Consider the following 20,962-nt stretch of genomic DNA (forward strand, 5'->3'; position numbering starts at 1 on the left):
TCAGCAGCACAGCCACCAAGCATATAAATTATCATGCACATCGTGCTAAAAATATCCAGTTTCCTTTATCCCCACAACTTTATACTGACAGCACTTATGTGATAATGTTGTACCTGCCAGTCTTTAAATTTCTTTGTTTTACTGGCAAATTTCAGCATGAGCCTTTGCTAAGGCCATTAACAGCATTGACGCTTTGTGTACTTATCCAAATATGTAAATATGGTCTACACAATAAAACGGCTCCAAATAAAAACTGGTGAAAATTATCTGACATTCCATTGGTGTGTCCCTTGTGCATATTCATAGTTGTTTTTTTATTTTTATTTTTTATATTTCAGACATAGTTCTTTCCTGTTTGGTGTTCCACATGCCTAATTCCATTATGTAACTTAAATCTTCAAAAAATTAATTCTTGAATGTGAATGAAAAAGTATCATTCGGCACAATTGCTTCAAGCAATTGAAATTCGTTTTTAAAGTTGATTTGTATGTACACAATTCATTTTTTTCAAAACCCCCAAAGTTCTTGATATGTATATTCACATAACATTCCTCCTTATTTAAATAGTAAGTCTTGTAGGTTGAAAGCCAAGGAATCTTCAGTAATCGTTTACTGCAATCCATCAAAAAAATAGTTTGTTTCTGTTATCTGGCTATACCCTGGTTGTTGAATGTGAATGGGGGTGGGGATGGGGATGGGGCAGAGTATTGTTCTGTCCTCCAGTAAATGTGTTGAATGTGTGTAAGGGCTGAATCCCTGGTATAGTGTTGGGAATCATTGTAATGGTGTTGGGTGTCATTAAGGGAACATCATCAGGTGACCTCCTCATAGCTAGTGTGTAATCTGGGGGACAGGCGGTCCGAAGAACCACCTCATGTGGATGGATGGACTCACATTCATGATCCAAATCAGTGTGCTTCATTTGGAGGGACATGATTTCCTCTTCTTGTGCATGGGTTAGATCATTGGTAGTAGTGCGCTGAGGGCTGCATCTCCTGTGAACATCATGTCTCCTCTTATCCTTTTTGTAGTATAGGGCTGCAAAGGCCAAGATGTTCAGAAACAGCAGTGATGCTCCAACTGCAATAGTGACACTCAGCTCTGTTGAGTAGTCCCTTTGATCCACTGAAAATGGACTTGGTTGTTGTTTGGGATCATCCTGCTTGGCAGTGGGAAAGGCTGACGTGACAGGTACAGAATTTTTTCTCGTAGGTCTGAAAGTGATGTCAGTTGATGGCACTTTAGTTGTTGTAGAGGTATACTGAGAAATGTCATTGAGATTATGCAGATGAGGTACCAACTCCAACCAGAGGTTCACCTTATTGGCTCTGTAATGTTCTTTAACTCTTGGTTTTAATCCAATATGGAGATAAAGTTGGTCTTTCTGGGAATATCTGGTCCATGCTACTTCTTCAAAACGGTTGGGTTTGGTATGAATGAATTTTGTGTCTTGAGGGACTGGTTGATTTGGGTCACTAAAAAGGAAAAGATAAGGTTATTTTGTTTTTTACTTAAAATCACACTACTTTAACATATAATAATTAAAGAGATGACTCAGCAATGCTTTAGATTGTTTTTTAAATTAACTTGGGTCAATTTAGAAATACAAATCTCCTAGCAGGCAGATTGTTCGATGGGTAATAATGTAAGGCAATAAGTCTCACATTCTTGTTCTCTCTGCCTATCCTGAGATTGGCTACTGTCTACCCAAAGATTTTAAAGAATTATTTAAATACTCACATACGTATGAGTTGTCTCATAGGCAAACTAGCAGAGATGACATGGAATAGTGGAAAGGATTTTTGATTTTAAATTAGTAGATAAAGGATTGAGACTAGGTTCTGCTATATACCAGACATGTGACCATCTCTATGACACTCCCAGAGCCTCAGGTCTCTTCTTTGTAAAGTGGGATTAATAGTACCTGATCTGCCAGATTCAGAAAGGTAGTTGGAAGGATGAAAGAGTGTTGTGAATTACAAAGCACTATAAAATAATATTTTGTACTGCTGAACAATAGTAAGTCTTGTATAATTCAAAAACCGCAATTGAGATATGTACTTTCTTAATAAGCTTCTAAAACACCAGAAATAATAAAACAATGACTTAAAACAATGCCATAATGTAGAATTAATTTTGAATAAAGGATTGTAATACATTGCAGGTATTAATCCAATATGAAATTATCTGGGCATAAATATCTATTATTTTAAAATGGTTAAAATAATATTTTTACTAAAAATAAACTTCATTCCTTAGGTACATACCCAGTTTTAGCAAAATTTGTCCAGTATGTCATTACAACTGCACTCAGCATCACATCATTTTTGGAGAAATTGCAAGGAAATAACTCTGTAGGACCAATCATGGGGATTCCCAGTACATAGGGAACCTCGTCTCCATGGGCTGCATCAGCCCAAGCTGGAACCTGATCTGTTTGGCAATGATGGTAAAAGGCATAGAAGTACGTAGGTGAACCAAAGTTTGAGTGAAGATCTGCTGTGGCTACAGCTGGTGCCACCCACTGATGGTCCGTAAACAAAGCCAATAATGTCTTTCTTCTGGTTTCAGGGTTATGACGGTCAGCCCAGTCAGTATACATGAACTTAATGGTTTCTCTCAGAACATCTTTGCCTTCAGGATATCCATATAAATTATCAACAAAATTTGAAACAGCAAAGTCAAAATCACTAGCTGATATACCATCATCGCTATCTACTATATTTTCAACAAATTTTAACCCTTCCCCTTGGTTCACTCCTAACATTATATCGTAGTTGAGAAACTCTCCTTGCTCCATCAATATCTGAGGGTCATCTGGTATTACATCACCATCAATCACTGGTCCAAAGGCTATGTGGTATCGAGCTGGTTGAATATCTTGGTCAACAAGTTCTTTGTAAGGCTTCTTCTGTAGGCATTCCACTAACTCTACTGTATCTGAAACATTGCAACCAACTTTTGTGGCCAACATTCTAGCATATTTTGCAGGTTGAAAACTAACAGCCCAGCTGGAAAGGGCTGTTCCACTTTGAGCTATTGCTCGTTGAAAAAGTCCTATGGGAAAATCAACAAAGAATTTTAGACGATCTTTGAGTAACGTTGTGGTAAAACAGTAACATCTGATATTTTAGACATGTATATAAAAACCCAGATACAACTCAAGAAACAGGGAGATAGAGACATTTTTGCTTAAGGGAATTACACAAAGCCAACTGCAGGGTATAGTGGATTAGAGAGGTGGATCTAATTCTTCTGCTTTGAGTGGCACCTGCTTTAGGGATCAAGAAACCTCAAAGAGGTAGCAGGCAAGAAGAAAAGGAGAAGATGTAGTGGTACAAAGTCCCAAATATATTCTTCAATGAGTGTGTAAATACTTATCATCAACATTAACCAGATGGGGCCAATCTTCTCCTATTCAAGTCCTCAACAGACTCTACATTGTCTGTCTGGAATATTTCCTCTAGCTTGGCTGTGTCTATCTTCGTTCAGAATAGTTCTATATATTTGTTTTAACCAGATGTTATTTGAAAAAGAGTTCTTGAAGACTCATACAATGACTGGGGCTGGCTGTTTGTTTATACCCTGGGGTTGGCCCCGAATTCACACAAAACAGAATATTACTTTAGACATACTCTCTCTAATCTTCATGTCAAACATAGTATGCTGAATATTCATCTTTCAGAAGAAGACATAACATTTGAAGTGTTTTCACTAGGCTAAAGAAAAAACCATCAGCAGACAGATTTAGTGTGGTGTGATTTAACTTTTGCCACTGTTGAATGTACACTACTATTTTTATCATAAAAGATGAAAAGCACATGGTCCACTGCTTTTTACTTAATTGCATTTAAGAATTGTAAATGATGGCTCCATATGCAGTTTGTTAAGTGCTGCATGTCATTAAAATTTACAAACGCACTTTATCTTCTCATTAAGGTATTTTTCTGATAAAATTCCTGTTTTAAAAATATAGTTTATCTATTTGTTTTTAAATATTTAAATTTATTATCAATTTCCAAATAGAGCTTTGTGCTTCAGTTATTTAAAAACATGCTTAATTATTCATATGTGTTAATGAGATAAAAACTCTTTTCACAAAGGTGTTGAAGCGCTGTCTGAATTAGAAGGAAAGTTTTAGATTTTTTTAACCTAACACGCCTATACATTCAACATGTCTGTAACATGTTCCCATATAATTCTAAAGATATTTTAAAAATCTAACAGTATTAATATACATTTGTTTTGGTTTTCTGACATCTTTATAAACATTTTTTAGTTTACTAGGACAAAATATGCTAGAGCAAATGATACAAATGCAGATAATTTTAAAAATTATGTAGCTGTTTATTAACAGTTGCTCAGGAAAATATTTTAACAAATAAAAATTGTATAACTAAAATAGACCTGGTGATTTCTATAATATTCTTTCCCATTTCAGGGACTCAACATTAACTAAATATACTAAAAAAGATTTAGAAGGAAAGGCACATCATGTTCAATATATCCTAAAATATACCACCTAGATGGTATTGGGAACACCATATGTTTTATCATTAGTGAAAGTGCCTCTTGTGTGGATGCAAGATGGGGTTTACTCACGGTATATCCAGGCCTGAGCATTGGTGCAGCCTTTTGTGGGGTTTATTGACTTTAAAGTTTACATCTACATTGGAGGCAGATTCAGCTTGATGATTTCAAGAGATTTTTTTGAGCATCTCTTGATAAAATCAGGCAGCTCAGTCTGGAGATAGGTTCAGGCCAAACCTAAGTTCATGTCTTTTTCCAGAGAGAGACAGATTTCCCTGAAGTGTATAATAAAATGTTGTATTTTCAACAGTTTGCATAACCATTTCCCACTGTTTACCACACCATCAGCTGATGACTAGCAGTGTTAGCTGATGAACTAACTGACTCATCTCTTAAACCAATGCTAGTTTTATACTAGCTAAAGGTGGCTTTCGTGTCAATTTTTGATCAAGTGGCCCTGAGAAACCTATATAGGTGGCTTAGTGTTGCTTTAGTCACATAGTGGCATTAGGAAAAATACTGAGATTAGAACAATCTAATCTGTATATAGGTGGCTTAGTGTTGCTCTAGCTACATAGTGGCATTAGGAAAAATACTGAGGTTAGAACAGTCTAATCTGTTTAATTAAAAAACACTAAATGTATTATTTCAGAAGAAGCCATTTCTTTACAGATGAAATCTCTCTTGGAAATGTTCATCTGCGTTATTTTGTCGTCTTGAATCAGAATTGTACTACTATAAATGAAATCTTATATAAGCTGTGTTAATAAATTGAGTCTATGTATGATTCTCCAAATATACAGATTCATTTAAGGACTGGCTATTCTTTTGAAATTCAACACTCATGTGTTTTTGATACCAAAAACAAATACCATATGTCTGGTGCTCCTATCACAAAACTCAACCTTACAAATTAAGATGCTTCATGAATTATATTTGACAGTATATACTTTCTTCTTGGATATAAAATGACAATAAAAGATCAGAAATTAAAAGATGGTCTATGTTTTTATATATTCTCTGTCTTCCTCTCTATTATACATAAATAGTGCAGAAAAAGTATTTGCTTTGCAAATTTCTCCAGCAATACTCTTCTGTTCTTGTGAAATTTCAAATTAATAATGCAGTCGGAATGGGTGATTCTATGCATGGTAAAATGGAGATGGAATTCATAAAGAAGAACATGGTAAGCCTTGCACAGGCACTTTGGAAAAAAATATGTCAAAGCCAGAAGATGGAAACGAGAAAAATATTTCATGGATTTCAGCAGCCTCAGTACTCCATGCTGCCTTGCCAAGTTTAAGGAGGAAAATAATGCTTTTGGAGTTAAAAATAGAAAAAACACTGAATCAAATGTATTTTTCTTTTTAATCAAAAGCTCTACCAGTGACCTTGATGCTTTGACAATTTTGGATCATGCATGCAGAATAATCAACAGTCCATTCTGTACTCAGACAACAAGCGAAATCACATGTTTTCAGACAAACTAGCTTATGACTGCTTCGTTAGCTTCATACTAATAAAGGGTTTAAAATGTCTATTGTCTTGAAAATAGATGATATACAATCCCTGCATTTAAAAAGTCTCATCTTTGATTTTGATCACTGAATAAACAAAGATGACAGAACTGTAGAATGTCTTTGTCTGATTTTTTCCTCAAATCACCCTTTAAAGGAAAGAAGAGTAACTGTAATGCTAACTATTCTGAAGTGTGCTTGAAAGGGCATCCTTACCAAGCTCCACAGGAGACAAAAAAAAGAGTTTGACAAAAATTTAAACATGCACAGAAAAGCTGAAGAAACAAAGCTTTAAACAGATATTGAGTTCAACCTAACACTCAGTTTGAACAGAGAAATATACAGAGCATCACATACTATTGATGGTGGTGGCATGCAGACACCAAAATTGTCAAAATTTGCAACCTGCATAATACCTTTGGTTGAATTGCTCCAACGGTTACCTTCAGAATAATGGGATAAAGTCAGCAGATTGACACATGAACCCCCAGCACCAGATCCAAAAACAGTGATTCTTAAGGGGTCACCACCAAAGAATCCAATGTTTTCACTAGTCCATCTTAAAGCTTGTATGAGATCAAGGAGTCCATAGTTCCCCTTTGCAGCCTGATCCCCTGTACTCAAGAAACCTGAAAAATATAAATTTGAAAAACACCTTTTGAGCTGACATGAACCAAACAGACATCAAATTTAAATACAAAAGAAGCCTATATTAATCAAGGTAAGGACAGTCCAAGTTCATTGGTAAAGATTATTTCCCACCATAATAAAAGAATTTACTGTAGCAAGAATAGCAGTGACTGAAATCTGAAAAATGACATTTATCTTCCCCAAATGCCTCCCAACTTATCCAGGTAACAGATAACAGGGACAGATAAAGGGAATGCAAACATTCTGAAAACCTGAGGAAAGACATTCCAGGGGCCAAGTTACTCAGTGGAGACATTTGGATAGTATCATGGGGCTTATGTGAATGTGCATTTTGCAGAAAACACCATGTCTGTCCTCAAGTTGCTTGTCATCGAACGTGGTTGAAATGTTAGGCAAGTGTGGCAGAGTAGCAGGATGGAAATGTGTAGAGCAGGTGGGTATTTCTCTAAGACTTGTAGAGAAAGATTTGGTAAACTCCATAAAATTATATAGAACTCTGCATGTATATGAATATGTACATTTTTATCAAAAATGATGATCAATGATTAAGAAAGAATTACTGTGCCAGAGATGACTTGAGGACATGGTTAGGACTACTTTAAATGCCAAACTGAGGGGAGGTACTCAATTAGCAAATGGTGTAGAATAATTGAAGGTTTTTGAAAAGTTCAGACATATATTTCTGGAATGCTCAAAGCTCTGCTTTGTAGTAAATCTGAAACATGAGTGGAAAATGAGGTGAATCTGAAAATGAGCGGGAGAGAAAATGGAGGCAGGGGAGAGAGTTTAAGGATCTGAACTGACAGAATGGCAAAGGCAATTGAAAAAAAGAAGACGGATAGAAAAAATACTGTGGCATTAAGATCTGAGTAACTGTTTTACATATGAAAGTTGTAGAAGGGAGAGTCAAACATATTACTTAGCAATACCTTAAACATATTCACTCATTTAGCTGACCTAATAGCTTTTATAGTGTGTTTATCATAACTTGTAAAATAAACATCTATTCTCTAATATATTTTTGCATTTAGTATAAATGAAAATGTAGAAAGTGTTTCATAAAATACTCCATCTTATGGACTATTTTATATTATGTAGAAAGTATTTAGAGTCCTATTAGATATAAATTGATTATATTCAGGGATATAATTTCCAATCTCAACAAATTTATAGAACCAATTTAAAAAAAATTAATTCTGTTATTGGAGACTTCTTATAGAAATTCAATATAATGGGTCAATGTTTGTGATAAAAGTTATTTCATTCAATTTGAAATATATCTTTTTGTAAAATAAGCTAAGACATCGATTACATTTACGAAAACAAAACCATGATACCACTACCTATCAGGTTAGCAAATAAATCTATAATCAAACTGAATATATGGATAAGAAATTCTTTGGGATCATTGTAGAAAGAAATAGATGAAGACAAATCCTCCTGAATAATTTTGAAAACTTTGAAGAAGTGAAAGTGCCTAGTTATTCTTTTCCTACAAGATCAAAAATTCTAAGAAATAAAACTGCAGTCTCTAACTCATTGTGTGTGTGTGTGTGTGTGTGTGTGTGTGTGTGTCTGTGTTTGTGGAATCCTGAAAATGATAACTTTCCTTATGACTAAAATTGTAAAAAATATAGTTCAAATAAACAAATTTTTCTGGTCATACCCATTCTCTTTTATTGAATTTGCATAATAATGTAAGGAAATTTTTATGGTGTCTTCTTAGATAGAAGTATTTGCAAATACTCAATATGCATATAAATTAGAGGACAATAAAATACGAAACAGAAGCACGGCAGGGAACTCTTTTAACTCTATTTGCTATCACATCAACTTTAGTATAAGACAGAATTATTAGTTTAAATTTCTGAAAGACTCTTTCACAAATGTTTTGGTCTATAAAGACAGACTATTGGCATGAACTCTGAAAACAATATTATGGAAGGATTACTGTACATTAGATAGAGAAACTCTTGAAGGAAAAAGGATGTGTGGTGTCTGTGTGTGTGTGTGTGTGTGTGTGTGTGAGAAAGAGAGAGATTGAGTGAAAGAATAAGAACATAATACTCTTGTTATTAGGTTGGTGCAAAAGTAATTGCAGTTACATTCAAATTACTCCACTTACTTTCAAATGAATCTTTACATCCATACAGAATTGACTTACTCATAAAATAATCATCATCCAATGTGTAGCAGGTAGAGAACCATGGTAATAAGACAATTATTTCTACATTAACTAAATTGTATCCCCTCTATAATTCCACTTATAGATGCACTCTTTAGTCAAATAGCTTTGCGTTTATATAACAGTGCTGTAAAAAAAAAAAAAAAAAAAAAAAAAAAAAAAAAAAAGTTCCTCTGAAGAGTAACTTCTACTTTATATATAGTCTAAAGAAGTCTTGTAATACATTCAAGAAAGAGTTTTAAACAAAATAAATTCAGTTCAAAAATGTCATTATTAAACCACAGCATAGAAAATGGAGTAAACCATTGGGTAGAAGTTATTGTGTTGTAGCCTCAAAATGTCCAAGATTACTCAGTCAAGCTCCATTTTTACCCTTCAGTACTGACCTTCTCTTACTCCTGATTCTAGTGTATTTCATGTGTATGTTTATCTATCTATCTATCTATCTATCTATCTATCTATCTATCTATCCATCCATCCATCCATCTATCCATTCATCCATCCATATCATCTATCTGAAACTAACTGATCATTAGAGTGAATTTAGACGACCACGTTGGGTTTTATTTTATGAAAAACTGATAGCAGCTGTCTTTATTAAGGCTGCTGACCAAGCAAATAACATGTCTTCAGACCTGGTAGAGAGATATATACTTGCATACAGTTTTTGATTACTGATGGTATAACATCCTGTGGCTAAGTTAAAGGCACAAAATGAGGAAAGTTAAATTGCTGTCTCAAAAGAAATACAGTTTGCTAATTACCCAAGTGATGTACATTGGCAGCATTCTTTATACCTTGCTATCTAGTGAAGTAGTCATTTAAAGTTCTTTTTAAATTGACTTAGCTGTTATGTCCTTAACAGTACCACTATTTCAGATCACTCTAGCTGAAACTTTACATTGAAGTGCTCAACTATAGTCCAGTCATTGGGGAACTCAATTTTGCAGAGTCCTCACTTCGTGATTACTTTGGAGAAGAAGGCTTTTCCTTTAATGTCACTTAAATCATTCTTTTTTTTTTTTTTTTTTTCTTTGAGATGGAGTCTGGCTCTGTCGCCCAGGCTGGAGTGCAGTGGCCGGATCTCAGCTCACTGCAAGCTCCGCCGCCCGTGTTTACGCCATTCTCCTGCCTCAGCCTCCTGAGTAGCTGAGACTACAGGCGCCCGCCACCGCGCCCGGCTAATTTTTTGTATTTTTAGTAGAGATGGGGTTTCACCGTGGTCTCGATCTCCTGACCTTGTGATCCACCCGCCTCGGCCTCCCAAAGTGCTGGGATTACAGGCGTGAGCCACCGCGCCCGGCTAAATCATTCTTAACAGATAGTCACTACTTTATCTGACTTTTCTTGACACCCATTTTAAGTTCCTGGGATGTGTGACTAATTATTGTAGTAACACATTGACACATTATTGTTTTTGTAAAATAGAGTAATAACGACTATAAAACAAACTCTTTTCCTTTTCAGAAAAATGCACAAAATTTTCCCCCAAAAATTCAACTACTTAATTTACTTGACTCAGGAATATAAAACTTTAACAATTAGTAATTTTAAGCTTAAGGCTAACTCTCAAAATTCATAATTGCAATTATGCTAAAAATTATTTGACAGATTCATATATCTACTACAATTGTCATTCGCCTATTTATTCAAATAGAATTTATTTAATATCCGTCTTCCCACCTAAAAACTCAGTCTATCAAAAAACATTTCCATTTGTAGTTCCTACACGAAACTACTAGTTCTACTGAGTTGATTACATCTACTGAGCAGGCTTAGTTTGAATTTTCTGTTTACCTGATATGGCAACAAGAGTTAGTTTCAAGTGCTAGAGAGAAACCAGGTGATTGAACATGGGTACACAGGCTCTTGTAATGGAAAAATAAGACCTGGACTGAAATAAATTGGACAAGGGGAAAATAAATAAAAACAGATAATTACTGTGACCAAGGTATTGGCTTGGGCTACTGTTGTCTATGGAACTCAGATAACTCTCTAATAGGCAGACCCTAAGGAGTGTGAAAGGAGCTAATTTAAATTGTCAGGCAGTAGCCCTGCGGTTTATTGGTTGACCCAATTTATACTTAGGTCTTTTACAATACAATCAAACAACCACGTACAAATATCTTTAGAATGCTATAAGAAAAAAAGAAAGAATGCAGACTATTTACATTTGAGATGACAACTAGAATGTCAGAAATGTAAGATGACAGTGATTCTATACTGTAGTTGTGCTTCCTTCTTTTTTTAAGGTAGGAACATATCTGAGTGTCTATGTTTATAGTTGTTAATTTCTAGAAACACTGAATAGAATACAGTATTATTTTTAGTCCACATTATGTAGCTCAAGCTATAAGGTAGAAAAGAAATTTGCAGTGTTTATCAATGCTGTTGCCTGGATACAGATGACTGTGGTTTGTTCTTTGAGTCACGTTGCTAAGTATTTCAAAACAGAGACCATACTGAGTATTAAAGAGCCAGCCTTGCAGACATGAGACTCTGAATGATAGTGAGATGTCCTTCTAGGGACTTGGGAATACGGATCAGAAAAATAGCTCATTAAGGACTTTGTATCGTAAACATAAAAGGATTTAAAACTGTGGAAACAAAACCTTGAATTTATCCAGCTAAAAATCCAACTAGAAATCCTATGTGCTAACTCTTCTTATCTTTTCATTTGCCAAGTTCAGTCATGTCTTCCTCTGCATTCTGCCTCTGTCTCCTGCTTTAAACTTTATGTCACGGACTTATTCCAGGTCCTCCTCCTTTCTTCTTAGACCCTTGAAATCATTATAACTAGTCAATTAACCTCCAAACTTTCAGCAAGTAAGTATTTCTTCTATCTGTCACTACTCACGTTTGAAAAATATTCTCTTCTAATGGGGTGACATGGCTATATGGAAATAAAATCCTCATGCTAGAATGTGATTAGTTTCCCTTTATTTCTGTTTGAGTCAAAATTGTTTAAAATATAATGTATTAACATCCCTACAATTAGGCATATATGGCCAAATGATTCTTGACAAAGGTGCCAAGACTATACAATGGCAAAAGAACAGTTTCTTCAACAAATGATGCTGGGAAAACTGGATATCCAGATACAGATCAATAAAGTTGGACTCTCAGCATACACCATATAAAAATTAACTCAAAACGAAAAAACCCAAAACTATTAAACTCCTAAAATAAAACATGTATTAAAAATTTCAGGAAATTAGATTAGGCAATGATTTCTTGGCTATTAAACCAAAAGCACAAGAAACAAAATAAAAAATAAATAAGACTACACCAAACTTCAAAACATCTGCGCATCAAAAAAACAATCAACAGAGTGAAGGGAAACCAACAGAATGGGAAAAAACAATCACAAATTATATATCTGATACAGCATTAGTATCCAGGAATTTTTACAACTAAACAACAACAAAAAACCCAAATAACCTAATTAAAAAATGGGTAAAGAACTTAAATAGACATTTCTTCAAAGAGATATACAAATGGACAATAAACACACGAAAAGATATTCAACATTACAAGTCATTAAAAAATGCAAGTCAAACCCACACTGTGGTATCCCCTCACACCTATAGGATGACTACTATCAAAAACTAGGAAATACTTAGTGTTGGCAAGGATGTAGGAGATTTGCAACCCTTGTTTTGGTAGGAATGTAAAACATGTAGCACTTATCAAAAATAGTTTGGCGATTCCTCAAAAAATTAAACATAGGATTAGTATATGATTCAGCATTCTTCTATGTGTGTGTATATATATATACAAAAGAATTCAAAGTAGGATCCCAACACAAAATGTGCAAGTCCATGTTCATCTAAGTACTATTTATCATAGCCAAGAGGAAGTAACCCAAGTGTTCATTGACAGATGAACGCATAAAGAAAATACAGGTAAAGAAAATATACATACGATGCAATTTTGTGTAACTTTAAAAAAGAAGCAAATCTTGTTACATGTGACAACATGGGTGAGCCTCTAAAGACAATGTGCTATGTGAAATAAGCCAGTCACAAAAAAAGCAAATACTGTCAGATTCTACTCATATGAAATATCTAAGGTAGTCACAATCATAGAAAGAGAAATTAGAAAGGTGGCTACCAAGAGCTGTGGAGAAAGGGGAAGGGGGAATTAGTATTTAATGAGTATAGAGTTTCAGTGTTGTATGAGAAAGTTCTAGAGATCTATTGCTAAACAATGTGAATATACTTAATATATTAATATAGTTACTGAACTGTATATGTACAAATGGTAACAATGATAAATTTAATGTTAATTTTTTTACCATAATAATAAAAAATTCTCCAAATTGGACAACTTGGGGTCTGTGTGAGGGAAAAGAACACACACACAGCATTTAATTATTCACCATATACAGCTAGCTTCCTTGCTATTGTGTTCCCTTGAAGATTACTGTCTAAATTCTTCTTAGAAAGCAATGAAGGACAAAGTAAAAATAATTTCCTTTTTGTGTGTATCTTTTGGAAAAAAAAACCTTGCTCTGAAATTAGGCTAATATCTTAACATCAAACAACTTGGTGGTATTTCCAAAATGTTATGTTTTGGTGAATCTACTTATTAATTTGTTCTAAGATAATCTGCTCTTTAATGACTTGCTTCAGAAATAACATACTGTATTGCTGCTCATGGCTTCTGATCACTGACAGCTGGACATGGGGGAGTACAGTGGGAAAGAAGGAGATGACTGTAAATAGATGCCTGGAAAGAAAATACCTATAGCTATTTCTTTGGTTTTCAGTTTCCAAATTCCAAAGTGTTACCATCTCCAGGGTAAAGAGGTGAGATTGTTCCTTCTATATTACACTCAATTTTAACTTCTTGTGACTCCTTTCCCCAAATAAGACCAAAGTATTTATTTTACCCAGATTTCTTCCCAATTTAGGTTGTAATAGTTAGAAAAAGGGGTCCTGATTTACTTAGCTCTGCATCACGTATACTATTACCATTTCAAGAATGCCCCAAGATACTAGGGAAAAAGTAGTCCCCAGTTCCAGCTCCCATCACCAACCCCATATTCTTCACCACAATTTAAAGCTGTTAGTGTTTTCTGGGTCTGCATCTTAAGAAAAGCTTATCCAGCACTCCCTTCTTTAGGCTATTGTTTACTTCCTGTCTATGTGTATCTGGACAACAAACCTGGTATCAAAGTTCATACAGTTCCTGTGAATTTTGAATAACTGCTCTCACAAAGAAGTGAAAAAAGAAGAAATATCCCTTCTAAAAGGACTTTTGAATTAAAAGAAATCACATTCTTCATTTCTAATTGCTCTGATTGTGTCTAGTGATTTAAAGACATAGTGAACTTCAAAGCATGACATTAAAGAAACAACAAAGTCTATCATATAAGAAAGGTCCTCAGGAAATATATGCTTCAGAATTATACTATGTAGCTTCAGGAACAATAAAAACTAAACATATTTTGCAATTTTCTAACTGTTCAATATTTATTTTTATCTCTCTTAAGTGTTCCCGTTGTAACCTGTGTGTATGTGTGTGTGCTTTGTAATGTAGTATTTATAAGTCATTCATATTCTTTATTCTTTTTCTGGACTACAATTTCTATCCACTGTAATTGTCCCCAAATAGTCATTATATACATGTTTGCTGAATGAAGGACAGCATTAATGTTATGATTTTCTACTAACACACGAAGACTAACAATTAAACTTTCCAAATGAAGGAGGTCTATTATCTTTCTTAGATGGCAGCAGTGAAGTGAGAACTTAAGAAAAATCCCTCTCAGCAGCCAATCTTGAGGGAAAGTACTCTAAGATGCAGGGTGGGTGGCATTAGCTTTGAAGAGAGAAAAATAGGACAATCCTGGATGGGGCTTATCCGAGATGAGATAAGAGGACACGTGGCCCAGTAGGCTATCCCAGAATATTGGTCTAGAATACAGGTCAAGGTCCTAAAGTTTGAGAGACTGTTGAGATTCCCTCAACATTTAGTGTGGCAAAAAGACAGCCAGACTTAGTGGGATAACCAGGATGTTGGTATAGTTTGGATATCTGTTGCCTCCAAATCTCATGTTGAAATTTGATCCCCAGTGTAGGAGGTGGGGCCTATTAGGAGGAGTTTGGGTCATGGGAGCAGATCCTTCATGAATGGCTTGTTCCCCTCCTCATATGACACAGTGGTTCCTCTTTGCCTCCCGCCATAAGTGGAAGCCAGAGGCTCTCCCCATAAGTAGATGCTGGTGTGATGTTTCTCGTACAGAACTGCAGAATCATGATCCAAATAAATCTCTTTTCTTTATAGATTACTCAGCCTTAGGTATTCCTTTATAGCAACACAAACAGACTAACACAGGTTTGTGAACAAATTACTGTGTCAATTAGTTAGTCTCTCTGAATTTTGGTTTTCTAATAGACAATATTAATAATACTACCCATCCCATAAAATTATCATTATTAAAAGAGACAATGTAGCTGGGCATGGTGGGCTCACGCCTGTAATCTCAGCACTTTAGGAGGCAGAGGCGGGTGGATCACAAGGTCAGGAGATCGAGACCATACTGGCAAACACGATGAAACCCCGTCTCTACTAAAAATACAAAAAATCAGCCGGGCATGGTGGTGGGCGCCTGTGGTCCCAGCTACTCAGGAGGCTGAGGCAGGAGAATGGCGTGAACCTAGGAGGTGGAGCTTGCAGTGAGCCAAGATTGTGCCACTGCACTCCAGCATGAGTGACAGAGTGAGATTTTGTCTCAAAAAAAAAAAAAAAAAAGAGATAATGTTTTTAGTATGCAAGGAGCTTAATATATGTTGTATAAAAATACTTCGGCTATAATTAACTAATTGAATTTGACATTTTCTTTATTATTAAATGAAATTATTAAACCTATTCCAATTATTAAATTATTAAACCTATTTCATTAAATAGAATAAACCACACATCCATTTGTACTGAAAAAAAAATGAAGTCAAGAAGAATTAAAAGAAAAAAGTTTTTAAGAATTACAAAAAGTTAAATATTTATAATATACAAAATAGGGTTAAATTTACCACATTTTTAAACTATTCCATGGAAAGGAGTTGGCAAGGCATCTCAAAATACATATGTTCAAAAAATAACATGCTGGCAAGATTGTGAAGCACAGGGAATGCTTATACACTCCTGGTGGAAAGTATATTAGTTCAGCTACTGTAGAAACCAGTTTGGAGATTTCTTGAAGAACTTAAAATAGAAATACCGTTCAACCTAGTAATCGCACTACTGGGTATATACTCAAAGGTATATAAACAGTTTTGCCATAAAGACACATGCACATGCATGTTCATTGCAGCACTATTCAAATAGCAAAGACATGGAATCATCAGAGATACCCATCAGTGGTGAATTAGATAAACAAAAGGTAGTATATATACACTGTGGAAATATGTGCAGCCATAGAAAAGAATAAAATCATGACTTGACATGCAATTTACCCATGTAACAAATCTTCACATATACCCACTGAACCTAAAATAAAAGTTGGAAAGAAAAAGAAAACAAATATACACACACACACACACACACACACGTATGCACTGAGGGCAACATATACACACACACACACATATATATTTAACATATATATATGTTGCCCTCTTAGTTTTAGGTAGAGTAAGAGTATTTTGTTAAGCAATAAACAAATTTAAGGAATTCTATTAAGGATAAGGAACATGTTTGTATTCACTGTAGATAGTTTCTTAGAATTGAAACCAAACATTTAATTGGATTGTATTGTAATAAAAACAGTTTTGTGAACCAAAATACTATGATGATGATGAAATAGAGGACATTGTGTTTTGATTTGCTGACAATTCATTACTTTAGAATACTTTTTAAAAAATTGCTAATACACATAAGTGGTGCAATTTTTAGGCTATCAGAAAAAGAGAGTAGAAAAAAAGCCATCTCCTCCAAAAACAGTGTGAGAATGAGGGAGAATGAGGGGGGCGGGGAGAGAGAGAGAGAGGTGATATGTGAGAAATCTGATCATCGTAAAAGAGGTAGCAAGGGTCAACTGCAAATAGCTGGGTCTGAGTGGGAAAGAGGGATGCTATGGTCTTTAATTTCACACTAGCTGATCCCTGAGACGGACACAAATAATAGAAAGATACAAGATAAGGTCTGGGTAATGTATAAAAATGACAAGATAATTTAGTAAGAATGTTGACTAGACTAGATTATTTTCCATATTTTATTTCTAGTATCTCAAATTGTTTTGAGAGGATAAATATCTCCCTAATGAATGACTAGGAAAACCTGGTATTTATTATATGCTGCTAATATTATAGTCTTCTCCATTAAAAGCTATTCTGACAGATTTAGTGATTTTAAAACTTTTGAATACTTTCAGTATTTTTAAATGTAAAACACAGTAGAAAGAACTACTGTCTACACTTCAACCATATCTCCAACATAATACCTTTTACTCTCCCCTCTTCAACCCTCTCCTTCTTTCCCTTTCCTCCCTTCCCTTTCTTTTCTCTCCCTCTCGTATCAAACCTGAACTCACATGTGGAATTTAGTTTTCTCTTTGATCCCTTTAACTTTGAACAGTTTGTTGGTCTTTATTTTTCTTGACTTTGACATTTTTTGAGGAATATAGGTTAATTATTGCATATAATGTCTTTCAATTAGGGTTTATCAGATGTTTCTTCATAATTATATTCAGGTTATGCACTTCTGGTAAAAGATTAGTGAAGGGATGTTGTATCATCTCCATGCACTGCAACAGGAGGCACATGATGTTGCTTTGCCCATTGACCATTTGGTTAGGGTGGTGATTTTGCCATTTCTCCCTTACAAAGTTACTATCGTCCCCTAGCAGGGGATAAGTATAAAGTATACAGATATATTGAAACTACAAACATTTTCTTTTACATCACTTTTACACATTAATCTTAACATCTGTTGACGATCCTTATCTAAGAAAATTTAATGTTATCATTTGTTTTACTATTAGTTGGAATTGGCTGTTAAAAACAGCTTTTTCTTCTTTTCAACTTTTATTCACTTTATTCTTTTGTTTATATCATTACGGATTCATGGGTTCTTATTTTATTCTAGTGGTTATAATCTTTTACTGCCATATTTTGAGGCTACAATTGTCCCACATATGGCTAGTGGGAGCTCCTCAAAGCTGGTTCCTATGTCATTTTGACAGGTACCCATTACCTTTGAACACATCTTTTCTTTGGCACAATAAATACAGCAATTTTACAAGAAACCTCTAACTAGTAGTTAGGGGACTTTGGCTTTCCTTTATTTGTCTGGTTAAGAGTTTTGAATGGTCTTCTCATATATAATTCCTAAATATTTAGTAATTATCAAATTAATTAAATTTACAAAAAAGTGAATTAATTAAAATTATAAAAGCTAATTATAAAAATTATTACTATTTTTTCCAACTTTTATTTTAAGTTCGGAGGTACATGTGCAGGATGTGCAGGTTTGTTACACAGGTAAACGTGTGCCATGGTGATTTGCTACACAGATCATCCCAGGATCAATACTTTGTACTCTTCAATCCAATCAAGTTGACACTCAGTATTAACCATCACACACGCATTTTGATTTATATATAGCTAATCCCGATGCTCTCCCTTTTCCCACCACCACCCTCTGACAAGCCCCAGTGTGTGTTGTTCCCCAACATGTGTCCATGTGTTCTCATCATTCGGCTCCCACATATAAATCAAAACACGTGTGTGATGGTTAATACTGAGTGTCAGCTTCATTGGACTGAAGGATACAAAGTATTGATCCTGGGTGTGTCTGTAAGGGTGTTGCCAAAAGAGATTAACATTTGAGCCAGTGGGCTGGGGAAGGCAGACCCATCCTTAATCTGGGTGGGCACAATCTAATCAGCTGCCAGCATGGCTAGAATATAAGCAGGCAGAAAAATGTGACAAGAGAGACTAGTCTCACCTTCCAGTCTATGTCTTTCTCCCATGCTGGATGCTTCCTGCCATCAAATGTCAGACTCCAAGTTCTTCAGTTTGGGAACTTGGACTGGCTCTCCTTGCTCCTCAGTCTGCAGATGGCCTATAGTGTGACCTTGTGATAGTGTGAGTTAATACTTAATAAAGTCCCCTTTATATATATATATATATATCTCCATGTCCCTGCGCAGGACATACCTCATTCCTTTTATTGGCTGCATAGTATTCAATGGCCTATATGGACCCCATTTTCTTTATCCAGTCTATCATTGATGAGCACTTAGGTTGATTTCATGTCTTTGCTATTTGTGAATAGTGTTGCAATGAACATATGTGTACATGTATCTTTATAATAGAACAATTAATATTCCTTTGGATATATAGCCAGTAATGGGATTGCTAGGTCACATGGAATTTCTGCCTCTAGGTTTTTGAGAAATTGCCACATTCTCTTTCACAATGATTAAACTAATTTACACTCCCATCAACAGTGTAAAAGCATTCTTTTTTCTTCACAACCTCACCAGCATCTGTTGTTTTTTGACTTTTTAATAATAATCATTCTGACTGATGTGAAATGGTATCTCATTGTGATTTTGATTTGCATTTCTCTAATGACCAGTGATGATGAGCTTTTTTTATATGCTTGTTGGCTGCATGTATATCTTCTTTTGAGAAGCGTCTGTTCATGTTTTGCCTACTTTTTAATGGGGTATTTTTTTTCTTATGAATTGGTTTAAGTTCCTTAGAGATGTTGGATATTAGACCTTTGTCAGATGGATAGATTACAAAAATGTTCTTCCATTTGATAGATTGTCTGACTCTGTTGATAATTTCTTTGCTATGCAGAAGCTCTTTAGTTTAATTAGATCCCATTTGTCAATTTTTGCTTTTTTGGTAATTGCTTCTGGTGTCTTTGTCATGAAATCTTTGTCTGTGCCTATGTCCTGAATTGTATTGCCTAGGTTTTCTTCTAGGGTTTCTGCAGTTTTGGGTTTTACATTTAAGTCTTTAATCCATCTTGAGTTGATTTTTGCATATGAAAATTACTTAAAAATTCTAGTAATTACAGGGAACAGATACTGAAGCTTATTCCTAAGTTTTGGAGTATAGTGGTATTTCATTTCCAAAAAAGAGGCATAAAATGGGGTAAAACCACAATCTAGAACAATACTAAATAATCTCACATACATTGTACATAGAAGTACCAACACACCGCCACACACACACAAATACACATGCACACACCAAGTAAAAATTGAAAGCACTAATTTCTATAATTCATCCTAGCTAAAAAAATACTATTAATGGCTTAAATTTCATAGATTATGGAAATAGCATGGTAATATGAGTTAGGTAGATTATGTCATTAGAAAAAATAAAGGTAATTAGGAGGGAAAGAAATCAGCTTTCTTTGAACATTTCAAATGTTGTCTGAGAAGTGGGACAGCATTTTGGAGAGATGTAGAGATGATTAAGCAACCAATCTCTGGATTTACCTCCACTGGCACTCTTGACATGTTGTTGTCACTGGTGTATTGGCCTATGTCCCCTGAATAAACACAGTATACCTTTGTGTTCCTGACACCTAGCTTAATTTCCATGGAATAAATATTTCATGAAATAACAAATAAAAAACAAATGAATGAATCTCCTGGTAAGACTTCTATTATTATACTCTCTTGCCTGATGGAGCACGTAGCTTAATGAACTTGGCCTTTGACTTGATTATCACGATACCCTGGGAATGGGAGAACATTCACATACACTATGCTCACTATATTTAAAACTTCCTTTATAATTTTTGAATAAAAATTTTCTGTTCAAGAAGGCCAGAAGCAGTGGCTCAAGCCTGTAATCTCAACACTTTGGAGGCGGAGGTGGGCAGATCACTTGAGCCCAGGAGTTTGAGACCAGCCTGGGTAACATGGCAAAACATCATCTATACAAAAAATGCAAAAATTAGCTGGGCATGGTGGTACATGACTGCAGTTCCAGCTACTTAGGAGGCTGAAATGGGAGGATCGTTGGAACCCTGGAATCAGAGGTTGCAGTAAACTGAGATTACACTACTGCACTCCAGCCTGGGTGACAGAGTGAGACCCTATCTCAAA

General features: G+C 35.0%; 1 protein-coding gene across 2 annotated transcripts in view; it reads right to left on the reverse strand.

The window, feature by feature from the left end:
- Positions 1-286: 286 nt before the first annotated feature.
- NLGN1 (neuroligin 1) overlaps positions 287-20,962 on the reverse strand; it is a 900,839-nt gene continuing 880,163 nt past the window's right edge. For both annotated transcript variants that reach the window (XM_023213517.1, XM_023213518.3), the window contains 3 exons: positions 6,464-6,676; positions 2,268-3,057; positions 287-1,475 (listed from right to left, as the gene is read on the reverse strand). In XM_023213517.1, the coding sequence (XP_023069285.1) occupies positions 653-1,475; positions 2,268-3,057; positions 6,464-6,676 (1,826 nt within the window). In that variant the 3' untranslated portion in view covers positions 287-652. The remainder of the gene's footprint in view (positions 1,476-2,267; positions 3,058-6,463; positions 6,677-20,962) is intronic.

Source organism: Piliocolobus tephrosceles, chromosome 2 (genome assembly GCF_002776525.5).
Source record: "Piliocolobus tephrosceles isolate RC106 chromosome 2, ASM277652v3, whole genome shotgun sequence".
In the NCBI taxonomy this organism is placed as follows: Eukaryota; Metazoa; Chordata; class Mammalia; order Primates; family Cercopithecidae; genus Piliocolobus; species Piliocolobus tephrosceles.